Below are 19472 nucleotides of genomic sequence, written 5' to 3'. Positions count from 1 at the left end.
AAGGGAGAAGGTAGGAGAGGGGAAATAGAAAAAAGAAAGCACTGTGCCTAACTATAGAAAAGTGAGACCCCCATCCCCCCAGCTCCGCTGTAAGCACCCCCATGAGAGTCTGACCTCTGCAAAGTCAGAGGGAAGGGACAGGAGAAATCAGCCCTAATCTTCCACATGCCCTCTTCTGAGGGTCCCCTGTCCCAACCCCCTCATTGGTTCTTCTAAGGATATTGTAAAACTAGAGTTGAGAGTTAAGATTTGTGTGTTTGCTTAGAGTAAACTTAGGTAACTATAGAGAAGGTGGGATGTTACCAGACCAGAAAGAGGAGGGGGATAAAAAGAAACCATCAGACATTGACGTAAAACTAATTCACATCCACTGGTTTATTATTGATCACGGGGCATTTCACATCGACACTAAAATTCTTTATTGCAAGTTTTACAATAATCAAGTAAATTCAGTCCAAAAACACAATAACCATGATGGGGGGGGGGGTGAGGTGGGGAGATTCTACCTATAGACTGCCTCTCTGAACTGAAAGTTCATTTTTATTTTCTTTTGGCTCCTCAAACTGAACAGCTCTGAGAGGCTCTCCAGATGCATTTAGCTTTGTCTGCTGTCTTCCCCCATCTCCTCCCAGCCTCCCCCCACAACAATAATACAAAAGAACTTCATAGCTTTGTTCTCCTTAAAATGACTTCCCTCTCACTAACCTCCCCTGGTGCATTTTCAATGCAAAAGGCCTAAGGAAAGAGGGGGAGAGAGGGAGGAGGAGGAGAAGGATGAGAATTAGCTTTAAAAATCTCTTTCATTTTTTCTTTTCCTCATTTCCCCTGAAATTCACCCAAACCAGACCAGCACACCTTGCAATATATAATTTTTGCAGTTTTTTTTCTTAAAAAATAAATAACCCCCCAAAATGGCCTTAAAAAAAAAACAAAACAACCCAGCAGGTACCATGCTAAGACAACATCACATGCTTTAAGGGTCCTTAATAGTAGAAGGGAGAGAAGGGCAGGGGGCTTGTTTGTTTATCTGTTCTGTCTGTTTGGAACTGACAAGGGATAAGGTGGGAAGAAGAGAGAAAAGAACCAAAATATATATATATTAAATTCTATAAATAAGAGTCAATTTGTATGTGAGGGGAGGAGGGGGGCATGGGGTGGGGGCAGGGTGTGAGTTATGTTTTATAACCTGGTAATGTCCTCTGCCCGTTGCTGCTCCTGCGGCGTGGCGCTCTGGGAGTGGTCTTCAGAAGTGCCCGGGGTGGCTGCCGAGAGGGTGCTGGGCGCAGCGCCGGCCGGGGGCGCTGACCTGACTTTGGTGTTGGGGAGTCGGTGGTCCTTCTTCCATTTCATGCGACGGTTTTGGAACCAGATTTTGATCTGCCTCTCAGAGAGGCACAGCGAGTGGGCGATCTCGATCCTTCTCCTTCGGGTCAGGTAGCGATTGTAATGAAACTCTTTCTCTAATTCCAGGACTTGCTGCCGGGTGTAGGCTGTCCTCGAGCGCTTGGGTTCCCCTCCGTTATAATTGGGGTTCACTGGGGGGGTGGGGAGGGGAAAAGCAAATAGTGGGGTTCAGAGGCAGCAGCTCCCTGCCCCCACCCTCACCCCGACCTCAGCTCTGTGGAACAGGAGGAGGGGGTGGTGGAAATAAAGTCATCAAGCTAAATGGGTTATAAAGAAGTTGAAGGAAGCTGGAGACTTTGTAGTGTAATAAGAGGGGAATCCTCATTGTAACGACACTGAATTATTTATGCGCCCTTAGAAAGCGAGCATAGTTTTCACACATACATAACAGATCGTAGCACATGGCTCGGACTGCCCAGAGTAGCTAAGCCATAAAATTTATGGGGGATGTAATTACCCATTCTCGCTCGTAAATCCAGTTCAATTGTGCTAACCCAGAGTAGCTCCTGGAGAGAGAGGGGGAAGGAGAGAAAGGAGGACGGGGGCCAGAGGGGGCCGGGGAGGGTGGGGAGCGCTGGGGAAGAGGGGAGGGAGGGGGAGAGCAAAAAGCAAAGTTGCCTACCCGTGCTAACGTGGATTTTTTTCATCCATGGGTAGACTATGGGTTGCTTGCTGGCGTTGCTGGAGGGATGGTCAGGGGCTGGCTGGCTGCAGGCTGGCGGGGCTGGGGACGGGGAGGCGGAGGCGCCTGAGAGAGGCGCCGGCTCGCAGAGCGGCTGTGATTTCTCTGGGTGGTGGTGGCCCGCCTGGGCAGGCCCGTGGCCTCTCGAATTGCCCGGCCCCTGGAGGCTGGTGCAGCTATACTGGCGCTCGGGGTAGCTAGGGCGCGGAGGCGGTGGTGGGTACAGCTCCTGGTGGTGATGCTGGAATCCCGATTCCCTGGTCCGGCCGTAATATTCCGGACTGTGTTCAGGGATGTAGCTATTTTGCGAATATTCTTCGCATGGAGGAAATTTCGGATCGATGTAGTTAGAGTCCATCAAATACGAGCTCATGATCATTAATTTCTGGAGTGGAAAATAATTTTTCTCGCTTTGTCGTTTTTCTGCTCCATAAAGCCCTCCTACTAGCTAGCGACCCTGTAAAGTTACTTTCACCATGTGACTCCGCCGGCCAATCACACGGAGCAACCCAGTCCCCGGATAAGGAACCGAATCGCTTTATTCAAAATGTATCCAATTTTTTTGTGTGTGTGGTGGTGGTGGTGCTGCTGGGGTGGTGGTGGTGGTGATGTGGGGTTAGCTGGCAGGGGCTGGGGTGTCTCAGCGCGCACCCCGCAGGCTGACAGCCCTCCCCTGTAAAAGGAGGGGAAGCCCCAGCGTTCCTCCCCAGCCTGGGCATTGAGGGGCTGTGGGGAGGCTGTGACTCAGCCCCCTCCCGAAGTCTCCCCTTGAGCTTCCGATGGGCCCCTTGGGCCTCAGCTCCTGAGCTTCTCCAGAGGTTTCCATTCCTGGTGATCCTGTCTGTCTGTGTAGGTCACCGGGCAGCGCCCCTCTTTTGCAGGAAGAGGAAGTTGAATGAGGACTGGAGTGGAGGTTGGATGGGGAGGAGCCCAGGCTGAGCCCAGGAGGCTGAAGAGCCTGGGGTGCCCCCCATCCAAGCATACCAGAGTCCAGCCCCCTCCCGTGTATACACACTCACCCAACCCTCTGGCCCGGGGGCCGGCGAGGCAGGGTCCCAGCTGGACCTGGCAGGTAGAGGCAGTGGGATGCAAATGATTCTGACGTCATTTCTGGAGGTCTGGGGGTTGAGCCCCGCTGAAGAGAGACAGGAAGTGGTTGGCAAAAGCAGAGTTCAGAAGCCTTGCCCTCCCGAGCACCCACTGGACCTCCCTGTCCCAGCCCAGGAACCTAGGACCTCTCCTGCTGCCGGTTGCTATTCCCACTCTCCATTCGGTCTGGCCTGCAGCTTTCTGACCGCCGCCTCCAAGCTGCTTGCTGAGGAGCCTGGGCAGGGAGCAGAGAGATCTGCCCGGAGTCAGCGCCCGCCTGAGATGTGTCCCCCCAAGGCTCTTCCTTCTCCATCCCCACAGAGGGCAGACCCAGCTAAGAGGGAGGCAGGCCTGTGTGGATAGAGCTTGCTTGGGGCCAGGGATTGTATCCATGTAACACATGTGTTTACATGTAAACACACATTCCCAGAGGCCATATCCAGGCTGCCTTCCAAAAGCTGAGGCGTGAGCTCACCAAGCTGGGAGGGCTGGGTACACCTAAGGGGGGGAGATGTCTCCAGTCCATTCCTGCCCCCTCCCCTTTCTCTGCCACCAACCCACAGGAATACCTTTGTGCCGGGGTGGCAGGGCCATGGAGTGGGGGGGGGGCAAGAAGGGTTGCTTTTCACCCCCCCCCAGATAGGGATGGCCATGTCATGCCACCAATTCCAATTAACTGATCCCATAACACAGAGTTGGGGGGGGGGTGGCAGAAGGGAGAGCCCAGGGAGGGAGCCGGGTCCCCTTGTTGTACTTGATAACAATTATAGTTTAAAATCATAGCTTGCCGGGGCTCAGCTATATTTTACTTGATAACAATAAAAGTGACACATAAAGTTAACTGTTTATGTTTTATTTATTAGACTAAATCTGCCAGCGGTGGTAGGAGCGCTTGCCTCGTCGCTACAGCTTTTATAGGGCTGTAAAACGTCATAAATCAGTCTCGCGGAATCGCCCGCACTCTTTGTGTCGGCGGCGGCGCAGGGCTGGCGGCCGCTGGCTGCCTGCTCCCTCCTTTCCACGAAAAGTCGTAATGTGATTTTTCCCCCTCTGATTTTATTATTATGATCGCCGCCGTGATTAGTCAATCTACCTTTAATTCGCCGCCCTACGCTGCCTCCTCCCAGCCCAGCCTGGTTGACACTTGAATAAGTACCTTTTAAAACGGCATAACAACTATTTGAGGGTTTAATTAGAACATCTGCAATTAAGGGAATGAGGAGGGGAAGAGAAAAAATAAAGCCCTTGTGAGAGGAAGACTGAAGGCGGGAAAGGGGAAATTCTCAACCTGTCTCTCACCACCTTTGGGATGCAAGAGAGGGTCCCCACTTCCAAATTAGGGCTCGCCCTAAGGCAAGAATGACACTGGGCCACAGCGGATGTCCAAAGGGGCTGATCCTCCCACCCTCAGCCCAGGTGCCCGGGGAGGGGTCCCTGGAGACCCTCTCCCAAGTAGATGATGCCCTGCCCCCTGCCATCAGGCGGGTGAGGGAACAGGAGTTCCCTGGAGGCGTACCATCTCTTGGAGGAGATTCCCAAATGCCCACAGGCCCCCACTCCTGTCCGGGACCCTCTTAGTGTGAGGACTGGCTGGTTTGGTTGGAAGAGGAACTTGAGACTTTGAGGAGGGGAAGGTTGATAGTGGTTTGGAGTGTGTGAGGGTTTTCTTTTTTGTAATTATTGGTGGTGGGGGTGAGAGCAAGAAGAGGGCAAAGGGAAAACAATGCTGAATGCTGACCTACACGAAAGTCTGAACCACTGCCCCCAGGGGAGAGCCAAAGCTCTGGGGAATCTCAGGTGGGGGGTAGGGGAGCTAAAGGGACTGCAAGCCTCCTAGCCCCACCCCCAACCTCCCTTCCAGGCCAGCACCTGGGTCAGGCTGCCCCACCCCAATCTGGCCCAGATATTCTTTTCCCCACCTGACCTGGTGAGGTCTTGGCCTGGCTCCCCTCCTCCCAGCCCTCACACTCACCCTCTGCCAGCCCTGCCTCCACCTCAGTCCTCACTTCTTCTATCTCCTTACCCTCTTGGGCTTGTTAGGGAGTCCTTCCCAAGGCATTGCCCACCCCACATCCTACGAACTTACTCCCCAGGATTCTGAGCTCCTGCAGGTGGCTAGAGGGAGCAGCGGGAGCAGGAAACCCACTTCAGGCCAGTGTGTGTAAGTAGATACAGAGAGTTCAGATGCCTCCAACTAGATGTCAAATCTGTCTTTGGTTATTACAGCTAACAAATATATATATATACTACTAATGTTTATTAATACATTAAATGCATCCTTATGCAGCCACAAATATATGTGTGGTTCTCATTGCAGGCTTGCACAGCTAATTCAACATGCCCATTCATAAAGTGAAATCTGGGCGATTCCCCCCAATATGCCCACACTTATCTATATCACTTACCAAAAAAAAAACCTCTCTTTGGGCTTCTATAGCTTAATAACAAGGAAGTCGCCTATCACATGGGGAAAATAGCAAGCCAGACTGCACCACACACATACGTACAAACATTTTCACTTATTAGCAGTACGGAAATCAAATCCTTACGGAAGACTCCTGCACTTAGCACTGGCTTAATTGGGGGTGTGTGTGTATGTGGGGGGGTGGGCACTAAAGCAGCGGCTCTCTCCCGCACTGACTCCTAGTATCTGGTCCTGCCTCCTTTTGTGCATTACCCTCCTGCCTCTGGCCTTGCCAACCCAAGGATCTCTCTACTCTCTCTACTCTCCGGCTGGCTCTGCCCTCCACCTCTCTCTGACCCAATTTTATTTTTTATTTTTTTCTGACTACCTTTTGCCAGCTTCTAAACACTCTCCGAATGCCCCCCGACCCCATATCCTTTCTAAATCTCGATCTGGTTTCTCTTTCGGAAACATGTTTCAGTACAAAGCGCTTCCCTTCTGACACCGCTGAAGAAAAATATGTGTCCATTGTGTGCGAGGCCTTATTGTGCCCGGATTACCATACTGACCGTTGGATAACCCATATTCCTCCCCTCCCCAGTAACACGCTGCCGGCTGAGAGACCTCAGCGGCTCCACAGATTCTGTGCTGCATTAAAATCCACCTCTCAGACTCCCTGAATTTTCCTAGGGAGAAAAATAAATGTGAGGACCACTGTAGGATTTGGAAAGCAAAGAGAAGGAAAATGAGAGTCATTCCTTTCCCGTTCACAGAAGTGCAGGGTTTTGCTTTTAGTGTATGTATGTGGTTTTTGTTATTTTAGAGATTGGAAATGGCAACATATCTCTTTCTTCTTCCTGAAATAAATTGACTTTTAGATAGTATGCAATCAAATAATTCATTTCATTTTTATTTTTTTTCTCCAAACAACCTGAAAACCCCAAACTAAAGCAAGACTCTTATCCCATTTCCTCCCTGTGTATGTATGTATGTATGTATGTATGTATGTATGTATGTGTGTTTTGTCCCTTTCTAATGCCAGCAGGCAGGGCTAATGTATGCAAAAGAATATGCAAATGCTTAATTGATTTTTTCTTAAATCTCTTGTCAGTAAAAGTAATGAATTGGTCTAAAATGATTTTAATAACCTGGACGTGTCACCAGAAAATACTCAACCTTTTTTTTTCCTCTCTCCTGGAATCGCTTATAGTCTTGGGGGGGAAAAAGCAATCATGGAATGTTAATTTGCCCCCCTTTAAAATATTAAAGATAAATTTCCCTTGTTTGTTCCAAGACCATAGGCAAGGTCCTCTCATGGATTTCCCCCTCCTTGCCTTGCCTTCCTTGGAATTCAATTTTCCTCAAATCTCGTTTAAAGTGGCTTTTTAAAAAGTGGCCGCATTTTAATATTGGTTAGACAGAGTGACCTGCATTTCACCTCGGGTGTTTGACTTGTTCCAATAGGTCACTGCCATGGGGTTATTGATGGGGAAACTCCATTGAAATTTGTCTCTTCGCAAATGGCCTTTAGATCTTCCAGTGAGTTCAATAACTAGTTATAATGTGGAAGGGGAAAAATGAAGGCCCTGGGCTAACGAATTTGATGTTTCATTTTTATGCTGGAGAAATTGTTAGTTAGAAGAGGTTGGGTTCCCCACCCCCTTCTTTGCTCATCCTGGCCTCACTGACCCCCACTCCCGGCCAAGGCTGCTGGATTATAACCCCTTTAAAACTTGGACTGGGATGTCCCTTTCTCCCTTGATGTAAGCTTTAATCCTTATTATTATGAATATTGTTGTTGTCAAAATTCTGACTAAGGGTGCAGGAAGCTTGCGCTCCTGGAGATTTGTGACCTGAGCTTTCTTGTTTAGTGGGGGAAGGACTTTTATTTTTAAAAGGGCTTAAATGCAGTTTTGAAAGATTCGGGAGTTAAGCTGGCTTTAGGGTCTTTTATGGAAGGCTCCCTGGCCTGGTGCTCTCAGAATTAAGGTGATGATAGGAAGCTTCGATCCCTTTCGGGGGTTGATGAGGGCATCTGCCCTCATCTGTTTGTGGCCTCTGAGCTGCCAGAGACCCATGGGATCAGGCACCCAGGACCAAAGAAGGCAGAGACTGGAAAGTTTAAGGATAGACAGAGAATTCCTTGGAGCAAGCAAGGGAACCCTGGGTCTCCTCCAGGGTCAGAGACAGAATTCATGGAGACGTGGTCTAGTCTGCCGAACTTCATAAGAAGGGCGCCCCACAAAGCCCAACGCCCAAAGACAGTGCGTTTTAGTGAACTGAAGAGAGCAGAGGACAATGATGGGAGGCATGGAGATTTTATAAGGTTCCCCTTTTGCTGGAATCCTCAAGGAGTGGGAGAGGAAAGGGCAGGGGGAGAGAGGAAGGTCTTTATTTTATTCTCCCCAATCACAGCCAAGTTGGGGAACCCTTGACTTCTCGAGAGAAGCCTCTGTGAGAAAGGATTGTGTAGAAATCATCTCTCCAGGCTGACCCAGCCATACCGGAGGTTACCATTATTAACCTCAATAACAACAAGAACATCATTCCCCCACAAATCAGCTGCCTGGGTGCCTCAGGTCCTTCTTCCAGGAACTGCTCCTTCTCTTTTCCTGCCGGAAGGGGTCCAGTTTGCTCAGCCCCAAGTTTCCCCTTGAATAAACCCACCCGCTTCCTACCCCCAGATGGGAGTCATTCCAAAGGCAAGCACTGATTTCTGGGTTAGGGGAATCGAGGCCAATATGTCAGTGCCTGAAACCAGGGCGCCACTTCCCTCCATCCCCTCAAACCCAGAGGCAGTAAGTACCTCGGTGCCACCTGTGCTCTCAGACAAACTTTCCTAGGCAGAGCCGTGGCCCCACTGGGGTCGGGAGCAGCCCTTAACCAGATTCTCATAAAATTGGGAGAGTCCCAGAAGGGGCCCTGGGCGCTGGGGGGTCGGCCTGGGAGAGGACCCCGGCCCGCGCCGCCCAGCCGCGCAGGGACCCACCGCGATCTGTTCTCCACTAGCCCGCAGCCCCTGCGCGTGGGCCCCAGCGGGCGCGTCCCTTCCCCCGGACGCTCGCCCGCCTCGGCCCGCACCTCGGCGGCTTCCTCCGAACCCCAGACCCCCAACCTCGGGCCTCGCCCTCTCCCCGTTTTAATTACGTGATTGATTTTCGCTTTGGCCGCGTCGAGACGCCTCTGCCTCCGACTGGTTTTAATCTCTCGGTTCCCTTTTTGTCTCTCCGAGCGCTCCCGCCGCGCGGCAATTCGCAGGCTGCCCCCGGGCCGCGGCCTCGCCCTTCACACCAACGAAATGGCCCTCCCGGCCCGGCGGCCGGGGCTGCGGCCGCCCGCCGCGCGGGGCTCTGCGGCTGCGGAGCTGCCCGGCCGCCCCCTGAGCGATCTGCGCTCCATTCTTCTCTACGAGGGGCGGCCGCGCCGAGTTATCGCCGCCCGCCTGGGGCCGGGCCGGGCCGCCCGCGGCTGTCGCCTCCCCGCCCCGAGAAGGGGGTGCTCGGAGGTCTGCCCGGGACCCGCGGAAGCGCAGCGCCCGGCTCCGGGCTCAGCGGGGAGCTCCAGCCGCGTCCCCGTCCCCAGACTCGGCCCTGCGCCCGCGGCCCAGAAGCGCCCAGAGGAGCAAACATGGCCACAACTGTCCGCCACTGCGCGCCCCAGCGGGACCCCAGGGCTGGGCTCGGAGCCCCCCACCTGCACTTGGCCGTTTAGTCTGATGTCGCCCCCCAGCCCCAGACAGAGGCCCGGGGCCGGCAGCCGCCGCCTCGGCCCCGCTGTCCAGGGACACGCCGCAGTCCCTGCATCCGAGGGGCTGAAGGTGAGGCCAAGGAAGGGAGAGAGGGGAGAAATTTTAATTTACGAGTGGAACAGATTTGGGGTGGGGAGTGGAAGGGGAAGACTTGAAATAAAGAAAAGAAGCCCTTTCTCCCACGTAGCCTTTCTTGCCTCCACACACACACAAAACCAACCCTCTTTCCCTCCCCAAACCGCTGGTGTTCCGCTTAATGTCTCATCTATTTACAACTAATAAACACCTCTCTGATTATTCTCCCACGGTCTGTTCATCCTTTGATCCTTTCCAAGGAGGCGAGCGATGACTTACTATTAGCAGTATTTGATGATTACATTTCCCCCTCGGGGGGAGGAGGGAGTTGGGAATGTCTTTCTCACTGGGGAAGAAGTTCAGTGAAACTTGAGTTGGTCGCAATCTTCTCCCTGCACCCCCTCTCCCCCCGCCATCTACAACACCCCAACCTCTGCTCCCCCAACCTCCTTCCCCAGCAGCAATGTTGCTGGGTAAATAAGAGTCCGCCTGCCTGGCTATTAGGATTCTGGAGACGTTGGCATCTGTAGCAATCATTAGTCAAAGCCGCGGAAGCCCAAGGAGCCGAGGAGTTGGACAGAAAAAATCTTGGAAATGATATACAGGAGCCGCGGAGGCATCAATCCCGCCGATAAGAGTGCGGCTGCCGGGAGCAAGGCGGCCGCTTAATTGGGCCCTGGGCACCCGGAACCACTGGGGATGGGGCACCTATGGGTTGGGCGGTGACCCTGGCACCATTTGGGCACCCTAAAAACATAGCTAGGGGCTTGGACACCCTTTCCCCCAATGTCAAAGGCCCAGTTGGATGGGTTGGGGGGACTCATGCCTCTGTCAGCTTCACCCCGGGAGCCAGGAGGGGCTGGGCGGCAGGACCCTTCCTTTCTTCAGTTCCCTGCTCCTCCGTGGCTCTCTTAGGAGGTGCTGCAGGTTCGGGGCCGGGGGGGGGGGGGGGGGGGGGGTTCTGGGCTGGGATTGCAGATCACAGGGACCGTCTGGACAGAGGCTGTGGTCCCTAGAGTGGGTTTTCAGGGGACAGATCATTCAGTTGCACTAGATTTGAAGATAGCCTTGGAAATAGCAACAGAATCACTTGCTTTAATAAGCAAAACATACAAAAGATATTTGTTCCCTATCCCCACTCTTTATTGATCACAGAGGTAGAGAGACAGTAAGTTTAAATCCTTCCAGACGGAGAGCTATGCCCCTACGTGTAGATGTGTGCATTATGAAACCATCTCTAAACATATGTTCTAATATTTAAGTTTCTGCAAAGACTACAAAGATCTCCAAATATTCTGCTTCAATAAATAGCTGTTTTATGAGTTGGGACCCTTACATAAATCAAGATAAATTTTTCAAAATAGAGATTGAGCAACACAATATAGTTCTTTCCAAGTGAGAAAAAAAAACCCACCAAATATTCATCTAGATGTTTAGAGAGAGTGAGAGCTGTACCAATACATTCTAGCATATACATCGAACTCTATAGAAGGATTGGTAATGTGCACACAGGAATTCGACAGAGGACTGTTATGTTCACTGTGGATCTATAAATCTAGAGATCTATAAATCTGTATTTAAATGTGGAATAGAGAGAGATGTAAAACATACATCCTGTTATAGAGACATAGAGCCGTCCATAAATACATTTTCACGTGTACAGCTACAGGATTGTTCAGCTCTCTATAAAGACACCTGAATTTTTTTTGGAGTCCTAGGAATGAGGGCAATTCTCTAATGCTTGTGAGTTTGGGATGCCCGAGCCCAGAGTTCTCTGGGAAATAAACAAGGGTACACTAGAGCCTATGCAAGTGCTCAGAGAGCCCAGGAACTCATATAATCTATGGCCTCATTCCCAGCATGTGGAGACATTTCTCTGGCGGTGGATAGGAGCCCTGATGCCTGGGCCTGAAAACGTCCTGATTTACTGAGCCCAAACTGAGATGGAGGTAGAGGGCTCTTTACTTCTTTTCCCTTCAGCTCCTTAGCTCCAGGCTCAGGGGAGACCCGTGGGAAACGGGGTGTCTTTAGGAGGGGAAGGTTCATTAACATTACAAAATGGAGCCATGCAGGTAAAATATGATTTTGTTTGCAGAGAATTGGGTTAGAGAGAAACAGGAGAAGGCTGTGAGCTTTCACACACACCCCTGCACCCATCTTAATTACATAAAACCAGCACCACAGCACTGCAGAGTTTCCTCCACTCACATGGTGCTAGCTGGGGACTTCTATATGCTTCACTCGCACCCCCTCTTCATAAGTTCTCCCCTAAACACCTTGTTCCACCTGGTCAAGAAGGAGTTCGAGTTCGGGGCTTAGGAAAGGGGTCACAGGGAGAGCAGAGCCCCCGATGAGTCATGGTATCTACCACCAGGCTCAGGAGCTGATTGCTTGGATGTTGGTTCCTTTTTAGTTGAGGGGTTGGGGGAACAAGGTCTGTGTGGACAAAAGAAAATGAAAGGTTCCTCGGTTGATTTTTAAATCTGGAACTTTGAGGAGGGGAATCACCAATGAGCTCTTTTCTTACTGGAGGTGGAAATTTTGGGGAGCCCTGGATGTCCTTTTAGTTTCCTTCTTTGGTTTACTGGGGAAAGGGAGGTATAGAGGGGCCCCAGGTGGGCTTGGGGAAGTGCAATCCAATCTTGCTGGCCAGATTGGGGGAGAGTGATTTACAAAGCAAAACCTCAGATGCTACTTCCTGAGAAGTCACCAGATCAAAACAGCTCCTCTAGGCTTTTATGACCCAGTCTCTACTCCCAACAGGAAAAGCACCCTCAATAAAACCTTGGCCCACGCCCCCATCCTCTATCCAGAGGAAGGGGAGAGACACAATCTAAAATGAGAGACCTGACCCTTACTTACTTCACCTTCACACACACACACACACACACACACACACACACACACACAATGGGCTTTCTAGGTGACTTTTTAAAGAAGTATCTACTAGATTTTTCTCTACTGCCTGAGCAAAGAATCAGCCATGAGAGATTTGGAATTTGAGCCTGGAGCAGAGGGTAAGGGTGATTTGATCAGATGAGGGTCTGGCTTCATAGTCCCTTGTTATCTTCCAACTCTCCACAACCCAACAGGCCAACAGAAGACTAAAGGTCACCAGGAGCCTGGCTGCCACCATCTGTGGGGGCTGCTCCAGGGTTTTGCTTTTCCAGAGAGGCAGAAGGAAGGAAACTGGACAGTTGCCCAGGGCTTGAGGGCAGAGGTGGGGAGGGCAGGACAAATGGTCTCCAGGCTGGGTGGGTGGGAAGAATGGGGCAGGGCAAGGACTGGGAAGTTGGTTCAAGACTGGTTTACTGTGTGCAGCCTGGGCTTCAGACCTCTTTCAGACCATACTTAGGCACATACATGTACTTCTGTGTGTTCATGTGTGGTGTTTGGGGTCAGGGACTGGGAGAAATAGGGATCTTTCTAGGGAAGACCTGGTCTACTCTACCCCTCTGAGAGCTGTGGCAGACACAGTACTGAAGGATCCCAGGGAACTGAGCCGACACATTCCACCGAGCCCATGCAGGGCTGCAGATCATGGGAGAAATTTCTCTGTAGTTGTATCAGGTGTGAAGAAGTAGCTTCCTACCTGCTCTGGCTCCCCAGCATGCCCAGAGCCTTCTATTCAACCTCTCCTTGTAGCTTCTAAGGCCTGGCCATCAGAGAATGAACAAGGTGCTGGATTACCTAGTGTAACTTTCCCAAGTCCCAAATTTTATCCCCTGTTCCCCCTACACAGTGATTTCTCCTGGGTGTTGCTGTTCCCCTTTGCCCTTCAGTGAGCCTTAGGAATGGGAGAGGGAGATAAATCCCAGGGTTCTCCAGGACTCAAGGACCAAGAGATCTCTATCACCCCAGTTCAGCCTTCCAAATTCCTTTGGCTCCTGGGGCCCCATCAAAGCCTGTGAAGGAGATATTATTAGAACAGACACACCATTCTGGGTTACCAGGACCCATTAAAGGGGGATGTGATTTTCTTGGCCCTCTAGCAGCTTCATTTCTTCCTTATATTGAATCTCTAACTCAAAGATCCCTAACTTGGGGTCCTGATTTTTCCCCTTCTCCACCTCAAAGGGCTCCAAGATCTCCAGACCCAGTGAGGAGGAGGCTCAGAGTGGTGCTTGTCTCCTCAGCAAAAGAAAATACAGAATTGAAACCCAGCCCAAAGCAACTACACACAGAGAGGAAGAGTCAAAGAGAAAGAAAAAGTTTACATGGATATTAGGAGGGGTTAAGCAATAAAATCTTTCTTCCCAGTGCCTGCTTAGACAACCAATGCCCGCTGTCTTTCCCCAGCTTTATGGGATCTGGAAACTCTAGTGTGAGAAATCCACACTGGAGGTGAGGGTTGGTCTCAGACAAGACTACCACACCATCTACCAGGGAGAAAGAATGTGTGTGCTTTCATTCTTAACCCATGAAAGAGTCAATGGAGCAGTATGATGAAGGTGATGTGGAAAGTGGGGGCTCAGTGGTTTCCAGAAGAGCTGCCTTCCCTCTGGCTTCTCTTTCTAATCCTTCCCACCTGTGGCATAGTCCCTAAATCAGCCCTACCCAGAAGACAAACAAACAGGAGGGTGCTGACAAAGCCCAGCTCAAACTGGGTTACCCCTCCCATCCTGCACCCCTGAGGCCCCTTAGAGGAGGGCTTAGAGTTCCCAGGGGCACAGCCCATCAGAACTCCCACCCCTCAGTCAGCTCAAGAGGACCAGAGATCAGAAGGAGAAGGGGAGAGGCGGAGAACTCAACCAGAAAATTAACCCTGGAACAAAGTCTTGGAGAGGGGTGGAGGCATGAGGAGTGCCTGGTCTGCACTCATGAGGTGGCTGGGTCAGGGCCCAGCCCCAAATGTTTAGGAAACACACACTTCTGTCATACATGCACACTCTCTGTGCCATCAAATGCCCTTGCTCAGAAATAGTTTCTCCACCCATTGCTTGTTCTGACCGACCCATGTATACATAAACATTGAAATCCACACCTTCAGTGACTGTGTCCTTTGACAGCTATTGGCCAGGACACAGGATCATCCTGTAGATAAAGCTAATGACTCCTGGAACATTTCCAGAAACACAAATCAAAAGAGGCCTCTTCTAATCATCACGCCTGCCCCCAAGAAGATTGGAAGAAAATGATAACTTGTACAAGGTGAGTGTATAGGGAATAATCATACTCAGAATTTGAATTCAGGGTTCGAGTTCATATCCACACCTGCTGCATAGCCTGATCTAGAGTCCACATCTATGAAACCTAGAGAATTGGGTAGGATCACACAGGCCAAGATGGGAGTAATCCAGAGGACACCCTCACAACTTCTGATCCCTGTACAATTGAGATTGACTTCCAGGTACAACTTCGTTAGAATAGAAGCCACGGGCTCTCCACAGCTGGTTCAGAGACAGAGGCCAGAATGGGCTCAGCATTACTCCCCTGGGCATCTGAGGTAGGGCGAACCCAGGAGCTATAGGGAGTGGTGGGGAGGGAGGGAGGGAGCCGAGGTGGAGGTAGGGTGAGGCGAGACAGAGACCCAAGTACTTTGGGCTGATTGGTTGGTGAGGGCCATGTGACCCTACTTAGAGCATTCCTGATTGGTTGCTTGACCCTTCTAGGGTTAAAGACCTAGGAACAAAATTTAAAGCTTTCCGGGTTGGCTGGGGCACCTGATTGCCCATCCTCCCCCGCCCCCTCCAGTGGACCCCTTCAATTCCAGCGCGAAGTGGGGGTGGGAAAACCAAGAACCTCATGCCCAGTTTGTATTCGTCCTACTTCCGTTCATCCCACTACAAAACAGCAACAACAACAAAAAAAAACTGGCCCAGGTAAATTATTTGAGAGGAAGGACCATCTATTATTATTGGGATAATAAGGAGTGACATTTTTGAGCCTAAGAAACAGAAAATGGGACAAGGAAGTCATAGGCCCCCTAAGAGACGCTGTGTAACCCGAGTTCACCGCCCCACACGGAGCGGAGGGAATGGGAGGAGATTTGGCCAGGAGTCGGGGAAGGCTGAGAGTCCGGCCAGGGTGCGTGTCTTTGCCCTGGCTCAAATCTTGGTTAAAGACCACGAGACTCGCTCCTTAAGGCCTTGAGGAGGCCGGATCGAGGGGAAGAATTATAGACCACGGGAAACTCCCATCTCCCCACTGCCTGGTTGGAAAGTTTTCAGAAACCCTCAAAAGCACAGACTGGTGGGGAGGGGAGAGTCGAGGAGGGCCAGAAATGAGGAAGGGAGAACCTGAGAGCTAACTTTCCAAATGGGCTGCTGAGGAGAATCCTCGGGGATCCGAACGCCCCCCGCCCCCCAGGAAATAAAGAACTAGGGAGGAGGGTGGGGAGGCCGAGGCTAAGCTACAAACCGAGGCGGCGAGGAAAGGCGTAGGATTTCCCCAGTCCCGGCGCCCGCGGTCCTCACACCAACGACCGACTGCCAGGGTGGGGGCTGGGGCTCCAGCTCAGACACGCTGTGTTTGGGTCTCCGTCCCCCTTCACCCTTCCAGAGTCTGCCTGGGCTCCCTGTCTGTCGGTGCTTGATCCCTGCTTCTTCCTCAGTCTCTAGGGCGGTAGGAGCAAGCCAGCAGCCTCCTCTCCCCGTTCCCCAAATGCACCTCTTCACAAAGCGGGTGCCTGGACCCCCTCGTGCTCCCAGGCAGGCCCCCACTATTCTGGAAAGGCGTAGACCTGGCTCGCCCCTCCTCCCCCTCCTCTTCCCCAAGTTGCCCTCATTGGGACCGCCTTCCCCCTGCTTAGGAATCCCTCGAGATTCTGGTGGGCCCCTTCCAGGAGCCGAGTTCACATGTTGCCGCTTTCCTGGCTTAGCTCTGGGGGACGCGATGGGGGACCACTCACAGGTGCGGAGGACACGTGCCTCCCAGGCTCCTTCCTACAAACCTGAAGGGAGCCCAGCCTGAGACTGGGCCAGGGTGCCATGCCCACACTGGGCCCTGTGGCCCCATCCGCCAGAACCCACTCCCTCCTGAGGGCGGAGGCCTTGCCTGGCCAGCCTTGTAAAGAGGGCTGCCCCATTCCCCCACCCACTTATGCTGCACTCACAGCAGCCACCTCTAGGCCTCCCAGGCCTAGTTTCACGGGTGGCCAGGGCTAGGGGTGCCAGGAAAGACCCCAGCAGCTAGAGGGAGGAGGAGGCGCAAAACCACACTGGCCCCAGACAGACTAGAACCCCAGACCACGGAGGCTGAGACAGCTGCCCACCCAGGCCTACTGGTGAAGAAGGAGGGGGTGCGTTAGGAGCCCTGGGGTTCAATTGGCCACCTTTAAGATGCTTCTGCCATTTCAGCTCAAAGCCTGTGGGTTCAAAAGTCCCAAAGCCCTCCTTCCCCAGCTGCCCACCCTGCCTGGACTCTGGGTCACTGGCCAAGGGCCACACTGGCCCTGCCCTGGACCAGAGGCATTTTGCGCTTGCGCCTACAGTTCACACACTCCTGCAAACACCCACCAAACACCCATATGTGGCCGCTGTCTTTCTTCCCAGCTGAGGAGGGAGAGGGGGTCAGGGAGACCTGGCAAAGCTCTGAAGAACCCAGGCCTCTCTTTACCCCAGTTGACTCATAACTGGAGGGAACAAGGGCAGGGAGGAGAGGGCTCGTCTGGGGCGACAAGCTCCCCATCCTCCTACCTCCCAGCGGCTTCTCTTCTCCTACCCCAGCCTGATGGTGCCTGGGGCCTGGGGAGGCCTTCTTCCCCTCCCCTTAATGAGTAGGGACTGCCTTCTCTCCTGAAGTGGGAAGATTAGGTAAACGGGAGAAAGGGTCAGAGAGAGAAAATTAACTTACAGCATTCGCCTGGGATTCATTTGCGAAGAAGTAACCTCTCTCACCATCATCCCCAGCGCCGCCGTAATCCCCTCTAACTGCCAGGCCCTCTGTCCTAGCATTAAACCTCACCAGCAGCTGCGTGGCTGGACAGTTAAGATTATATATGATGTAAATATATTGTGGGTTTGTCAGCTCTCCCTACACCATAAAACTTGGTTTAATGACATCACGTGGTCCCCCAAGAGCCACTCACGGGCTTGCCTTCGGGCCATTCACATAAATAACCTCCAAAAGTTTCAAACTCCTAAATTCACATAGAAGCCGTGGGTATTTCTCTAATGCTCAGTTACACTAAAAAGACCTCGTGCTGCTCCTTTGCCCCACCCCCACACCCCTCTTGTAGGGTGGGGAGGGGGGAGAGGGTGGATCCTTATTTATTTACTTACTTATTTCCATAAGGACCTGTCGCCTTCGAGGTCGTGTTGATATTTTTTTTCCTCCTATTTTTGTCCTCCTCTCTCCTCTAATTGCTCAGAGTGGGCCGTATCCCCCTCTTCCCACTCCCCCGGGAAGGTAAGTCATGTTTCTTCCCCTTCTTTCTCGATGACAGAGGGGGTGGGTTTCAGGGCAAAGTGAAGAGGCAGGCTTCCTTGTCCCTGTTTGGGACCCAGGAGCCCCTCCACTAACTCCCCCAGAGCGATGCTAAACCCTGGGACGTGGCGATTGTTCCAGGGGGCTGGCCGGTGGGGGAACCACCTCAGAGTCCAAAGTAGAAGCCTCTGCTCAGGGCGAAAAGCAAGGGCCTGGGCTGTACCCACTCCCAGTGCAGGGCTGTGGCTACTGCTGCTGCTGAAGCAGAGGCTGGGGCCTGGGCGAAGACCTGCAGGCTGTGACAGGAGGGGGGACCGGGCAGGCATGGCTGCATCTACCCAAGCCTGCCCAGCTCTTCCAGGGAAAGAGAGGCCCAAACCCTTCGGGGAGGAGGCAGTCAGTGCAAGGTGAGGCTGGGGCGCCCTGCCCAGCGCGCGTCTGAGCAACTTTGCCCCCACCCCTGGCAAAGCCCTTGGTTCTCCCCCTGGGGCGGTGCATCCCCTGGGAGGAAGCCCAGGGCCCCCGGCAGTCAGGGAGGCTGGGGCAGGTGATGGCAGGCGCCAGGGCCTCCTTCTTAGTTAACGGTTACCCACTGGTAACGCCAGTGCTTCTCCATGCTTCACCGCTCACCCAATAGTTTTACTCAGCATGGAGAAAAAATTAAAATAACTCCCTGACGAAAAATTACACATTTTATTTGAGAAAGAGAGGGAGAAAGAGACAGAGAGAGACAGAGAGAGAGAGAGAGAGAAGGCAAGCTGGCGCTGGGCTGTCTGCTGTGTGCTAGTGGAGGAGGGACACTCCGGGAGGCCTAATCTGGACTGAGTGAGTGCAGTGTGAAGAAGGGTGTAGCAATGGGTGCATTTCAATCAGCATTTGGTGAGACCTCCTACTTGCTGGCATGTTGTGAGGAAAGGCTCTTGGGTCTTTTAAAAAATGACAGGTGGCTTAGGCAATAGGATGCAGAGAAGTCAGTCCTTATAATAAATCCAAGGAGCATCAACATTAATAATCATAAATATTCCCAGAGCCTCCCTGCTCCCTTTCCCTCTTGGCTGCTGGAGAAACCTTCTAGCCCAGCTCCTGAACCTCTCCCTCCCCCCCCCCCCCAGTGTGGGGGGCCTAGGCTTGGCTCCAGGAAATCACCCCATTGTGGGAGGCGGGAGAGGAAATGCAGTAAAGTTTTATGGACCCTTCCCACATTTGTTTCTCCTATAAAGTACTTCCCCCTCTTCCCATCCCAAGAGCCTGAATCAGAGCAGAGCCTGGGCCTAAGCCAGTCTCAGGCACCATCTGAATTATCTGCCTTTCCCCCTTCCCTTTTGCCCACCCTCCCCCCTACACAAAATCCCAGCGACCAGATAAATGATGGCAAACAGATGAAACCCAGGCACTGGTCTATGCAGCTCCTTTCCAGTTAATTGTCCTCTATAGCCCTAGGCCCTAGAAGGTGGGGAAACAGTCCGAAGATTCCTGCCAGGCAGGGACACCCCGCAGGCTGCCCTCCCTCCTCACCCTCCGCCAGTATCTGAGAAAGCTGAGACACACCTCCTCCAACTTCCCCAGCTCCCCTGTACTAAGCAGCACCAACTCTGAGGATCCTCCCGAGACCAAATAGGACCCTGGGCTCAGCCCTCTCTCTATGTCCACCTAGGCCCCTCGGGGACCCCTTAAGCCTGGAGAGATCTTCAGGGGGCCAAGTC

General features: G+C 52.4%; 1 protein-coding gene across 1 annotated transcript in view; it reads right to left on the bottom strand.

Annotated features, from left to right (window-relative positions):
- Window positions 1-395: 395 nt before the first annotated feature.
- HOXC4 (homeobox C4) overlaps window positions 396-19472 on the bottom strand; it is a 37210-nt gene continuing 18133 nt past the window's right edge. Inside the window, exons 2-4 of the mRNA XM_079775133.1 lie at window positions 3106-3221; window positions 2027-2958; window positions 396-1535 (exon numbers count right to left, since the gene is read on the bottom strand). Coding sequence (XP_079631259.1) covers window positions 1180-1535; window positions 2027-2465 — 795 coding nt within the window. The 5' untranslated portion in view covers window positions 2466-2958; window positions 3106-3221 and the 3' untranslated portion in view covers window positions 396-1179. The remainder of the gene's footprint in view (window positions 1536-2026; window positions 2959-3105; window positions 3222-19472) is intronic.

This window comes from Cnephaeus nilssonii, assembly GCF_951640355.1.
Source record: "Cnephaeus nilssonii genome assembly, chromosome: 6".
NCBI lineage: Eukaryota > Metazoa > Chordata > Mammalia > Chiroptera > Vespertilionidae > Cnephaeus > Cnephaeus nilssonii.
The sequence above is the reverse complement of the archived record's forward strand: the minus strand, read 5'-3'. Positions and strand labels throughout refer to the sequence as shown.